The following is a 13,311-nucleotide window of genomic DNA, read 5'->3' as shown; positions in this document are numbered from 1 at the left end:
GTGACTGCAGCTGGGGTGGCTCAGAAACTCAAGGTCCCTGCAAAGGCAAGGATAGGCTGACAGCAAAGAGGCGTTCTCTCCTCAAGCCCCAGTGTGAGGCACTGCCACTATTGATGCCTCAGAACAAAAAACTAAGTTTTACTTTTTATTCTTTAAAAGGAAGGAATTTACATAGGCAAAGGCAAGACCTACACCTCCCCCCCCCCCCCCCCCCCCGCAAACAAAACAGTACTGTGACCAGAGAAAGCTGAAAAATGGAGTGAAGGAACTTTGGGCCACAAATGTTGGCTTATCCGTGCTATGTGCAGCAGAGGCAACCACCCTGCTGCAAACAGAGGACACAGGGGAGCCGAGTGCCCTTATTCCCATCTATTCTGACCCACACCTTTCTTGCTGTTGATCCCTCTGGCCTCCCTCTCACCCTCGTCACCCCCAGGAACACAGATCACTGCCAAGCATACCCGAATCTCCAGCGCTATGTCCAAGTAGGGATCGTATGTGTCTGAGACGCTCTTGCACACAGAGCACTTCACTGCAACAGAACACAGAGGCAGTGGGAAGCTGGGACCCACCAGAGCACCACCCAGGTCCAGACACCCAGAACCACAGGTCTACAACATTAAACTCAGCTCTCACGAAAGGAGACTGTCCCTTAACTGGAGACACAGATACAGGTCATGCCAAGTTCTTTTATCAGGCCTTGCCTGCCTGGCTACTCCCACAGGCCAGTGGACAAGCCCTCTGCAGCAGAACACAGGCCTCACTCCAAGGACTGAGAGCAATGAAAGAACTCATTACGTTACACACTGCTTCTCCAACTCCCTCAGGGGATAGTCCCACGGTGGGCAAGGGTGGCCAGTCAGAAAGACAAGGCCTGGGACCTCCAGCTCACACTCTTTCAGCTAGGGGCACACCCCACCTGCCTGGGAATGCTGAGGACTTCCTGGCTCAAAGTACAGATCATCTGCTTACCTCGGGACCTGAGATACCCTCCAAAGATCTGATGCACCAGGGTAGTAGCCTGCGTCTGCCGATCCAACCTAAAAGGAAGCCACAACCATGACGAGCACAGCACAGCACAGCAAAGTATGCTACTCACAGCCAGCATCCCACCCTCGTCAGCACCAGCTGACAGATGATGCCCTACTCCACTCCAGCCCCCAGCAGCATTCCTAAACTCTTCATCAGACCTCTGTCTCCTTGGGCCCCCACCCCACAACAGCACCTTCAACTTTCACAACCACTTGACCACCCCACAGAACACCCAGCATCTTCATCCAATAGTATCCCTGCTTTCCACTCTCTGTAGAAGGACCCTAGCCTTGACTGGGAGGCAGGTCCAGTCCTAGGACCCATGGCATTGGCCCTTGCCATGTCTTCCACTGGGCTGTGGAGGCTAAAGCTGCAGGTTCAGTAATATTTCTTGACTGGCTGTCACATGAAGGGACATGACAGCAGGAGCCTTGAACAGAGGAGGGCCACCATACCCTTCCTTTTTCCTGATACCTGGGCAGCACTAAACCACACTGACTGGCACCTTCTTTGCCTGGCCGGGCACAGTTCCTCTACCTCAGTACTCTACTTGGTTGACCTGCCACAGCCACCCTCCCACACTAGGGATAGGCCTGGAGTATTCTCCAGAAGACGACAGCAATAGGAGAGTGTGGCCAGCTCTCAGCTGCTCGCTGACTCCCCCAGGTTCTATTCTCGGCAAGAGGTTACATCCTCAGCCACTACCACTGAGTGGCACGAAGTGTGGAGATCTCCCAAGGCCATCTCCTGTGGCCGATAGCACCTGGCCAGAGCCCATGCTGCACAGTTCACTGCCCTCTGAACGGATGATGTACAAGGCTTTCCTGTAAACTTTTAAACACTTATCACCAAAACTTTTGGAAACCAATTTTTTTTTGTGCAATGATAGGCAATGAAAAAAATATGAACTACAACTATTAATCAAAAAAAGGGATAATCAACTGCCCATATTAGTAGGTCCTCAGCTCTTCAGTCGGAAGCAGCTACGGCTCAGGGGCTGGAGAAGAGAGTCAAATGCAGCTCCACCCTGGCCCAGGGCAAGGGCTGTGAGAACTGAAGGACATGGAGGCAGCAGGCTCCAAAACCACTTGAAGAAGGCCAAGCGACAGACTAGCATCTTGACACTGGAGGGCAGAGACAAATACGCCACGCCAAAAAAAAATCATCAATGCAAGAAGGTGCACTGCACACTGCCCAGTGCAGGCAAAAGACAGATGGGCTCTGGAGTAAAGAATCATAGGCAGTTTCAATCTATACATAGGCGTTCTGCAGGCAACTCTTGTCTGTCAATAAAAACCATCCCCAGGCCAAAGGAGAAGAGTGACAACAGGGTCTAAAGGGACCCACACAGCCTGAGACACTCAAGAGTCAGAAGAAACATCCTAAAGAGAAGACTTTAAATAAACAAACACACGCTAAAAACAAAATAAGATAGAACATAGATCTCATTTGGGGTTGGAGAAAAGGCTCAGTTCCCAGCACCCATGCCATGTGGCTCACGACTGCCTGTAACTCCAGCTCCAGAGGATCTGACATACTCCTCTGGCCTCCATGGGAACCAACACATGATACTCACTCACAGAGATATACGTCCACAGACACACTCATAAAATTATAAAAATAAATTAAAAATAAAAGGTGCCAAGGCATGGTGGTGCACACCATAATTCAAGCACTTGGGGGCAGAGGCAAAAGGATCAAGAGTTCAAGGGTTACTTACCACCCTGTCTCAAAGGAAAAAAAAAGAACTGGGCGGTGGTGGTACACACCTTTAATCCTATCACTTGGGAGGCAGAGGCAGGCAGATTTCTGAGTTCAAGGCCAACCTAGTCTACAAAAATGAAAACCAAAATCCAAATCAAATTTAAAAAAAAAAAAGAAATAAAGAAAACAAACAATAAAGGAACAGCCTTTCTGAGTGGAGACTGCAGAGAGAACCTGTCCAAGTGAAAGTGGACCTGGGCCTAAAGACAGAAAAACACCAGAAAAACACCAGACTGTGTGGTAAATGTCACAGAACTAACTAGAGACCCTCCAAAGCTAAGTCAGCAACACAGAACTGCAGCACAGGAGACCACAGCAAACAACGTCACAGGTGAGAGCCACTTCTGTAGCACAGATCACCTTCCACAGATATTCTAGAAGGATGCAGTTACAAAGCCAGGTCTTAGGCTAATGCCACCTTCTATGAATGAGAAACTGGACAGCCATGGAGTACCTGCTGCACAGAGTAACCAGCCGTGTTCCACACTCTCAAACGTGGAAAACAGTGAAGTGAGGCGCTACACTTCTGGACTCCTGCTCTGGGAAATGAGGCAGCAGGATCAAGAGCGTGAGGCCAGTTTAGGTGACAGAGTTAGACCCTGACTAAAACACTAAAAAAAAAAAAACAAAAAAACAAGAGAAAACAATCTAGCATCAAACAGAATAAGATCTTTAAGAATTATAACTTTTCAGCTGGGTGGTGGTGGTGCACAGCTTTAAACCTAGCACTCAGGAGGCAGAGGTAGATTGATCTCTGTGAGTTCAAGGCCAGCCTGGTCTACAGAGTGAGTTCCAGGACAGGCTCCAAAGCTACAGAGAGAAAATTTGTCTCAACCCCCTTCCCGCCCCCCCAAAAATAATTATAGCTTTCCACATGCTGTTTTCCTCCATGCTTTTGCATTTTCATGGAAGTGAGTCCCCCATTCCTTCCCCAAGTGTGAAGCCCCTGCTTCCTCCTCTAAGTGTGAGTTCCCTCATTTCTAAGTGTGATCTCCCTACCTTCTTTCTCTAAGTGTGAGCCCCCACTTCCAATGATAGCCTTCTCTATTTCAAAGTAAAGACGTGGTTTTAGAGAAGCTGAACAAGTTCATGGCTACAGGTCAACTTTTGAAGCTTTTTTTTTTTTGAGACAGGGTTTCTCTGTGAAACAGTCCTGGCTATCCTGGAGCCCACTTTGTAGACCAGGCTGGATTTGAACTCATTGAGATCTGCCTGCCTCTGCCTCCCAAGTGCTGAGATTAAAGGCGTGCGCCACCACCGCCCAGCTTCAAGAAATTTTCTAGAGCAGCTCCCTCCAACAGAGCTTAATGGCCCTGGCTGCAGAGCACCAGGTAGTCAGACCTGGGCAACAACACAAACACCTCAGAGGATGGCTAGAGGGAGACTGGCTGTGTTCACAAGGATGCTGCGCTGCCCCCTACATAAAGAAGGTGTCCTCAGCCAAGTAGCACGTGTAGGGAAGTGAGACACATACTTAGCATAGCCGTTCAAGCAGGCCTTCTGCATGGCATCGATGGTGTATCGCAGGAATTCGTGTGCGTCCTCTTGGTTCCCGAAGCGGAAGTGCCGGGCGATCTCTGGAGGAAGAAGAGAAAGATGCAAAAGGATCTTGACTGTTGGAGGCCACTTCCACAGAAGCCAGCATCATGTCAGAGTGCCATTGACTAGAAGACAGGGTCTCTACAGCGCACACCAGTGCACATCTCCCTCACCCCTCTCCCAGCTTTCATGCTCACCTGTGTCTTAATTTCAGACACAGCCCTCCCACCTGGCTAAAAGCCTAACTATTCTTCCAAGCAGTGCCCAGAGAAAGCCTTCCTTCAGTGAAGCACTGAGCACACGTATGCATACTAACTACCATGCTGGGGTCTGCACCATTATGTGGGACCTTCCACACATAAGGATTCCTGAGACTTCATCCATGGTTTTTCTCCTACTTCCTCCAACCATAGAGCCAGTACTTGGCAGACAGATACTCAACCAAAACCCTTTCTTACTTTTCAGGTCTCTGATGAAGGAAACGGGCTTGATGGCATTGCCGCTGTTGGCAAAGGCCTGGACCATGTGGTTCTGCATGACACACAGCATGCAGAAGCTTCCTTGGTGACCTACAGTGGGCAAGAAGCAACTTTAGGGTGAGTAATTTCCAGACAACCCATAATGACATCCTCACTTCACGTGCAGGGTGAACGCAACACAGGCGACGTATGACAGCCTAGAAGTTCAACAGAAGCTACTGACCAGCAAGCCTGATGCTTATATAAACGGACTAGTTTCTCATTAAACACTGCACTAGAACAGGATACACTCCTGCCTTAAAACTGACTTTTAAAATAGATGTAGAAAGAACATGACCCCACCCTGCTTCAACGGTCTTGGGGGGCTGTAAGTGAAACGCTGATTGTCATAGTCCAACTCCCCACAATCCTTCCCCACAGGTACCTTGACCCAATACAGTGCCTGCTCACTGTAACATACGAACGGTATCATCATGGCCACAAGTTAACAGGCTCACGGCGGTGTGCCGGCTATGCCATACACCTGCAATTTGCTTTTTTGACATCCATGCTGCCACCCAGCTCTTTCCCCTGGTTCTACAGCTGGAACATTCCACAAATGGACAGACAGGTCTACTTATGGTATCCACCCCAACAAACTCCACTTTTTCACATCTACCACCACTGCAATGAATGGACCTGCCATTTTTCTCCTTATGCACTAAGGAATACACCTAGAAGAGAAATTTCTGTAACAAAAGAAGCTGTCAGCTTTGTGAAGACTGAGGTCACTTACACCTCTGAACCTTGGCTGCCTGCCACAGGCTAGCTGCCTGCTGTGCTGGCAGGTACACCTTCAATTCTATGAGACAAACCCTGAACATGATGCTTTAGGCCAATCTTGTCACACGAAATCCAACCCAAACCAATTAGTGCTACTCTCAGTAGCTGAGACCAGTGTATTGACCCCTCACCAGCAGCACTGGCTGCTCCTGGGTGAGTAGGTGCTGCTCACAGTCAGGTGACCCACACAGAGGCTACAGACCACAGCTGTGGTACTCCATGCCTGCCGAACCACACTGCAGCTAACTAGGTAACCAGGATTTGGTTATACCACGGCTTAACTGAATCAACCCACAAAGCTGAAAAATGGTTCAAAAGACCCCTGTGGAGCGAGCAAAAAATGGAGGACTCTACAGGGAAAGAGCGGACAAGAAAAGAACAGAAGAAAGCACTTATGTAAGGCTCAGTAGGAGGATCTGACTGCCAAGGCCATGAGGTCAAGACGACAGTCTGAACACTCTGACAGCAGTCCCAGCCCTTCCTCTCCGAGCTGTAAGTATTTCTGGCAGCAGTGGAGATTAAACCCTGACCCTGTACAGCGTGAACAAGGGTGCTACCCCAGGCACACTCACTCCTTTAAGTAACAGAACACTCTTGAGCTCATCGCGCAGCTCAACGTCATGTTAATGCCACTCCTCCTATCCCATGCATCTGCCTCTGGATCCAGCCTGATCTGACTCCTAACTTTAGCCACCACCCTCCCACCTGTGACTTTTTATTTTCTCTCTCTCTTCCTGAGTGAAACAGGGATTCTCTGTGTAGCCCTGGCTATTCTGAAACTTGCTCTGTAGACCAGGCTAGTGTTGAACATAGAGATCTGCCTGTCTCTGCCTCCCAAGTGCTGGGATTAAAGACATGCGCCACCACTGCCTGGCCATTGTTTTCTTTAAAATCTCATTACCTATGAGCTGGGGACAGGCTTAGTAGGGAGAGTGCTTCCTTTGAAAGCAAGAGGACATGATTTCAAAGGTCCAACACTCATGCTGGGCATGGCCACCTAGGCCTGAAATCCCAGCCTTGCAGAAGGGCACTGAGACAGGCAGACTGATCCTGGGAGTTTGCTAACCCATCCTAGCCCAGTGAGATCCTGGTTTAGTGAGCAATCCTCCTCAAAAAAAAAAAAAAAAGGTAGAAAGTGATGAACATTCAATGTACTTCTGTTCCTCTGCATCTGCTTGCGCATGTGAACTGACAAACACACACACCCCTTGTGTGTTTTCTGTGACTTTCCTGCCCACTGGACATTATGTTACTAAGACTTGTTCAGAAGATAAAATATACTTATGTACACTGTTTTTTAAAAAGATTTATTTGATTTTTATTTTATGTTTAATGAGTATTTGGCCCGTGTGTATGTCTGTATATTGTCTGTATGCCTGCTACCTTTGGATGACAGAAGAGGGTGTCAGGTAATTAGAGTTACAAATGGTTGTGAGCCACCATGTAGGTGCAGGGGATTGAACCCAGGTCCTCTGCAAGAGCCACTGAGTCACTTTATATGAGAATAATTCAGCTCCAGCTAAGGTTGGGTTCTTGGAGTTGGTTTTGGATACAAAAGTTTTTCTTTCCAAAAAAATACATACACAAATGTGGGTTTAGTGACTTATGCAGAAACACTTTTTTTTTCATTTTTTTAATTTTATTTTATGTGTATTGGTGTTTTGCCTGTATGTATGTCTGTGTGAGGGTGTCAGATCCTGGGAGTTACTGATAGTTGTGAGCTGCCATGTGGGTGCTGAGACTTGAACCCAGGTCCCCTGTGCTCTTAACCGCTAAGCTGTATCTCTCCAGCCCCCTTTCTTTCTTTTCTTTTCTGAGACAGAACTTCACTATATAGCCCGGGCTGGCCTGGAACTCTGTGTAGACCAGGTTGCCCTTGCCTCTGCCTACCAAGAGCTGAGATTAAAGGCGTGAGCCGCTGTGTCTGACTAGAATACTGTTTTTAGAGCACTTTCCTTTTCTAGCAGTCTTACAGAGTGGCAATGCGGCCACCCACGCTTGACTGTACCTTACAGTACATACTTACAAGGTCACTACCTAGGATAATGCTCCACCGCCTTCTGTGAACTATCAGAAGGGAAAGGCCCTTCTACTATTCTAAGAGGGTTTGTTATCACTGTCAAGTTTTCCAGGCAAGCATCCTCTCACTCCACTAATATAGTGACTACCTGACCACCTAGACACCCACAGCACACCCTCTGTGCCAAGTGATATAAGACCAAGCCTTTGATAGAATTCATTTCATCCTTACAATTCTGTATAAAAGCCAGTATTCTTCTGTAAAGCAGGGACAGGGGGCAGAAGAAAGCCAAAGAACCTTCTAAAGATCCAACTAAGTTTAGCGGCAGAACTGGGGCACAGAAAGGCAGAGGCTCTCACAGCATGCTGAGCATCTGTGGGAGGCTTTCCTACAGAATGCCTGTACTCTCAGGAGGAACCCCAGTTCTCCAGATGATTTCAAGCTGCCCAAGATGCTTTTGTATTAGCTAACACGTTTAGAGCAGCTCATCAGTAAGGCAGGATGGGTTTTGCTTCTCCAGGTTTAAGAACCCCTCAGCATAAGCTAGTGTTCACTAGAAGAGCTACTAAAGGAATAACATGAGCTAGCTCTGGTAAATCTCACCACTCCAGCTTCTTCACCCGCTTTTAATTTCTACTTTGGGGCATGTTTGGTTCCCAAAATTGGTTCAGCACACACACAAGATAGTTGAACAGATGCTGTGAGGAGGCATCTTTCAAAAACCCTTCTCTCTAAAAAGCATGACCCTCCCTGAGTGAGACCCACACATGGCCTATACAATAGCAGATGAAATTCCCCTTACTGTGTCAACCACCATGTCCCATTAGCTTCACTCTAACTGTCAGACAGACAGAACGACAGCCCCTCACACACAGGGGTCTATCTAGCTGGTGTTAAAGTGAGGGACTGCCTGGTTCAGGTGACTCACACCGAAGCCCACTGTAAGCCCCACTCACAGCTCCGTGCGTGCTCTTTGGAGAGCAGGTAGTTGGCCAGAGGCGGTGTGTAGGTCAAGCACTGAATGGTGGAGTTCAGGAAGCAGGTGTTACCCAGGTTGTGCAGCCCTGCCCCAACACGGAAAACGCGCTCCCACCTCAGCGACAGTCTCTCCATAGGGAAGAGCACTTTCTGTGGGGCAGGGACTCCGTCGCCTCCACTTCCAGACACACGCTCGGTGCCTAGAAGAGAAAAAGATGAGACCAGGTCATCCCAGGGACCTTCCAAGCTCAGTTCAGAGCTCAAGGCCCCTGTGATGGGAAGATGCAGTGGGTCCCAGCTCTGCGCCATACTGTGCGCCAAGGAGCCCACCCGACATCTGTATTTTCATCCCCCACATTCTCTCCCCACTGAAACTGTGTGTAGGTATACATGAGAGTAAGATGGCGTGTGTGTCGGGGTCAGAGGACAACTTTTAGGATTCGACTCTCCACCTCCCCCCACACTGAGGCAGAGTGTCTCCAGTTGTTTCTCCCGCACACGCACACTCCAAGCGAGCCGTCCATGAGCTTCCTGCTGATCCTCAGGTCTCCTCCTCCCCTCTCTCTGCAGGGGTGCTGGGGTGACAGGCATACCAGAGCACCCAATCCAGCCATTTCTGTGGGCTTGAGCTGCAGACTCACACAGCTAACGCTTTCATTGGCTGAGCCATTCCTTAGCCCCTTGGACCTGCTTTCTGACCTCACTAAAGAAGGAGGTCACATTCAAGGAATGGGCAAGTACACAGATATCCTTCCCGATCACCCTGTATCATGACAGCTATTATGACAGACCACTGACTCCTGGAAGCCCAAAACTACTCCAGCTGCCAACTCAGGGCTACTCACTTGGGCCAAAACACAGCCCCCAGTACCTGGTTTCCTGGGCTGTAGATCATCTCCACTCTTGTGGCGACTCGCTCCATCGGCCCTGGAGTTCAGCAGCACATACTTGCTCTTCAAGGACTCTAGCTGGTAGGAGAAGCTCTTGCTGGCAGGTTCAAACTCAATCCTCTGCAAAAGGACCTTCTTGGCAGAGGCGGCCAGCAGCTTGCCCAGGTCCCCATCCTCTGCTGAGTCCTTGCGGCCAGGCTTAAGAGCCTCCTTCAGCTTATCGACTATTGGCATGGTGCATTCCTGTGGGGTGGGAAGAACCCCAGACCCATAAACAGCTACATCCCAGAGCAAGTACACGACTTCTGCCTGCTCTTTCTACTCAGCAGCCATCAGGACAGCTACAGGCACAGCTAAAGGCAGAGCAAACAGAGCTGCATGTGACCACTGGCATTATTTCCCGAAACTATTTAAAAACCAGTGGACGGCATATTCTCACACGCTCTGTTTTCAGGCAGCAAATGTGAAAAACGAATTGGAGGGGGGTTGTAGAGACGACTTAGTGCATGCACTGCTCTGGAAGAGGACCAAGTGCAGTTCCTAGCACTCAGGCCAAGCAGCTCACAACCACGTATAGCCAGATCCAGGGCGTCCAATACCCTCTTCTAGAATTCACAAGCGCTTGCATTCACATGTACACCAACAACTATGTATAATTAAGAATAAATATTAAAAAAAGAAATGTTGGCTGGGAATAGTCCACAAACCTTTAATCCCAGAACTTGGAAGGCAAATCCTTGTGGATCTCAGTGAATTGGAGATCAGCCTGCTTTACACAGAGTTCCAGGCCAGCCAGGGTTACACAGTGAGAGTGTGTCTGTCTGTCTCTCTCAAGATTTATTTTATTTTACATATATGGGTATCTTGCCTACCTACACAGATATGTGCAACACATGCATGCCTGGTACAACAGATCCCCTGGAACTGGAGTTACAGTTATGAACTGCCATGCTGGTGCTGGGAATTGAACCCAGTTCTCTCTAGAAGAACAGCCAAAGCTCCTAACCAGAGACATCTCCAGCCCCAGAGAGACCCTCTCAAAACAAAAACCAAGCATATGTGCACACTCACACGAGAATCAACATAAGACAGATGGCCAGGCTTGTCTGCACAGGCCTCTCTGTGCTCTTCTACAGAGGCCAGGGGCCACATTCGATACCAAGCATGTGGACAGCCTGGTCCAGGCTGAGCGCTATGGGTGTCACCATCAGGTCTCCATGGTTTACTTTAAGAAAACGACACATGGCATCTCCATCTCCAGAGATCACCTGGTACATGCTGAAATATCAATATCTTACATAGCCTGATTCAAATAAAATATATTACAAAAATCAATTTTACCTTTCTTATTTTTCTCATGTAGCTGCTGTGAACTTTGACCTTGCATTTAGCCATTCTATTTCCATGGTGCAGCGTACATACAGATTCGCTCTCTCAGCTGGGCATGCTGCTTGCTCCCAGCACTTGGGGGGTTGAAGCAGAAGGACTACTGTGACTTCTAGCCCGGCATGGGCTACAGACTATGACCATGTCTCAACCAGATGAGACAGACAGACAGACACACACACACACACACACTCTATCTGTTGCCGATTGAAGAGCTTGAGAAGTAAAGCTAAGTGAGCAACAGGGACCCAGGCTCCACAAGGGCAGACCTGTGTGTTCTATATCCACACAGGCCCAGGCTCAGATGGTTAACTGGGAGGTGGCCACAAGGATTAGTCAGGAAGCCTGCTGCACAGCAGCTCCTAACAGGCACAGTCAGTCAGGACAACAGCAGAGACACCGCAACAAAGATGAGCCCCGCCATCATCAGACTGTCACCCATACCCCATCCTGCCCGCCATTAGCTGCTAGAGCCACACTTACAAACATACAGACCTGGAACTGCTCATTCACATCAGACAAATGAGACTCACTACCCTGACTATCCAGGAGTCAGCTACACGGGTAGACCCCAAAACAAATAACAAAACAAAGCAAGCACCAGTCCTAAGGCCTTCGGTGGTGGGGACTCACAAAGACCTTCACCCACAGGCCAGCCACTGCCAGGTTCGGGTCACTGGAAGAAATAAAGAAGAGGCAGCATCCAGGGCTTACCTGGGGTGTCTGTGCCGGCTGCTGCTTTTCTCTGCAGCAGGGAATCAGGCTCTCAAGGGAGGGACGGAGCTGACCCAGCAGGTGCTTTCCTGGACTTCAGCCTGCTCAGTCACCAACACTGCCAAGTGTAGAGTCCAGAATGGGTGCCAGCACCTGGAGGATGAGCAGCGAGACTGTCACCCACGACTGGCTTCTCCCGCGGGCCCCGTAAACCGCTTTCTTGTGTGAACTATGTATGACCTTCTACCAGGAAAGCGGCATCACTAAGGTGAAAGGAAGCCAGGCACAGAGATGCATGCCCATAACCCCAACATTGAAGACACAGACGCAAGAGGATCAAACATTTAAGGCTAGCCTGGGCTAAGGAGCAAGACTTATTAAGAAGCTCTGAATTCAGAGTCCAAGGACAACTGTACTAACACACCACTAAATCCACAACCCGACGGCCCCGTCCTCCACTCTACATCACCATCGTCACGCTTCTCAAACCCACAGGGCAACTCCAGTCCGAAGATCATGTCCAAGGATGACGAGACAATAGGAATGATGGATGAAAACCTCAAACTTTTTTGATTTCATTAGCCAGTTATTTTCTTTTTAAGAAAACAGTCATGAAATTTTACTTTAACTATAAACCTTTTCTTCCATTTCCACACAGTCAACTTGATCATATAAAGGCATTTTCCATCTGTTCAAACACACGCAAATCCAAAGGACAGCACAGTCAGCACAATGCACCACCGATGGGCTTAATGACTGCTCAGTCTTGGTTCCCCTCCCCATGCCCAGGTTCTCATGCAGCATGCCTCAGAATGTCCCTTCCATCTAGCCAATACCCCCGATAGAACGTCCTCAAGCTGCAGAAGGAGGACAGCCTGACTTCTGAAGGTTCCGTTGACATCACTTCCAAAATCCGACCTTCCCACGGGGAGGTGAGACCTTTGTCCTGGCCTACTGTGGTCCAAGGATGACCAAATGGGAACGTTAAAAAAGTCATTTGCCAGAAGCACCTTCTGGTTCACTTGGTCAGGATAATGTGAAATAATGGCAGAAAGCTGCGTGATATAGGAACTAAGAAAAATGCTCTTGTGATTCCCTGCAAGCCCTCTGCCGTGCCCGCACAGCAAGTGTGGCTGAGGCTGAGGGATGCGCTCACCTACCCAGATCTCTTAAGGGCTAGGCTACGCTGTGCCCTCAATATGCATACCCAGTTCTGAGCTCAAGCCTGGCCCCTCCATTCAGACAGGCAGCATTTAAACAGAGCCTTTCTCTCTTTAAAACGTTTTCCAAGAAAACCTCCCTTAAGACTTATGGGGTCAATTACATGCTGGGGGAGAAGGGAGACAGGGCTGGGGCCGCCCCGGTTCCCCACCGCAGAGCATGTCGAACCAGGCACAGGTGAACTACACATCTCTTGGACATCCACCGCTAAGCCAGACTATGCAGATGCCGGGGTATGTCTGTTTTAAGATTCTGTTCCATCATCTCCATCCCTGAGGGATGCGCCAGACGCAGGCAGGCACGCGCGCGCACACACACTCACAAGCAGCAAGGAGCATTTGGGTTCGAACGCGGTCCTGCTATTACAACAATTCGGTACGGATCCGCGCTACAGATCTGTCACCGCCCTAGGCTACAAGCTCGGCTTTGGCTCTGCCTGACTACCCTGAGGTCTGCAGCCCCGGGA

At 49.2% G+C, this 13,311-nt stretch overlaps 1 protein-coding gene across 3 annotated transcripts in view; it reads right to left on the bottom strand.

Annotated features, from left to right (window-relative positions):
- Positions 1–13,311, bottom strand: part of Usp36 (ubiquitin specific peptidase 36) — a 30,722-nt gene that overhangs the window by 16,915 nt on the left and 496 nt on the right. For all 3 annotated transcript variants that reach the window (XM_075989959.1, XM_075989961.1, XM_075989962.1), the window contains exons 2-8: positions 11,625–11,777; positions 9,506–9,767; positions 8,613–8,834; positions 4,794–4,904; positions 4,271–4,373; positions 973–1,040; positions 462–532 (exon numbers count right to left, since the gene is read on the bottom strand). In XM_075989959.1, coding sequence (XP_075846074.1) covers positions 462–532; positions 973–1,040; positions 4,271–4,373; positions 4,794–4,904; positions 8,613–8,834; positions 9,506–9,758 — 828 coding nt within the window. In that variant the 5' untranslated portion in view covers positions 9,759–9,767; positions 11,625–11,777. The remainder of the gene's footprint in view (positions 1–461; positions 533–972; positions 1,041–4,270; positions 4,374–4,793; positions 4,905–8,612; positions 8,835–9,505; positions 9,768–11,624; positions 11,778–13,311) is intronic.

Source organism: Microtus pennsylvanicus, chromosome 11, assembly GCF_037038515.1.
Source record: "Microtus pennsylvanicus isolate mMicPen1 chromosome 11, mMicPen1.hap1, whole genome shotgun sequence".
NCBI classification, from domain to species: Eukaryota; Metazoa; Chordata; class Mammalia; order Rodentia; family Cricetidae; genus Microtus; species Microtus pennsylvanicus.
Note: the sequence above shows the minus strand (reverse complement) of the source record. Positions and strands in the feature narration are given on the sequence as shown.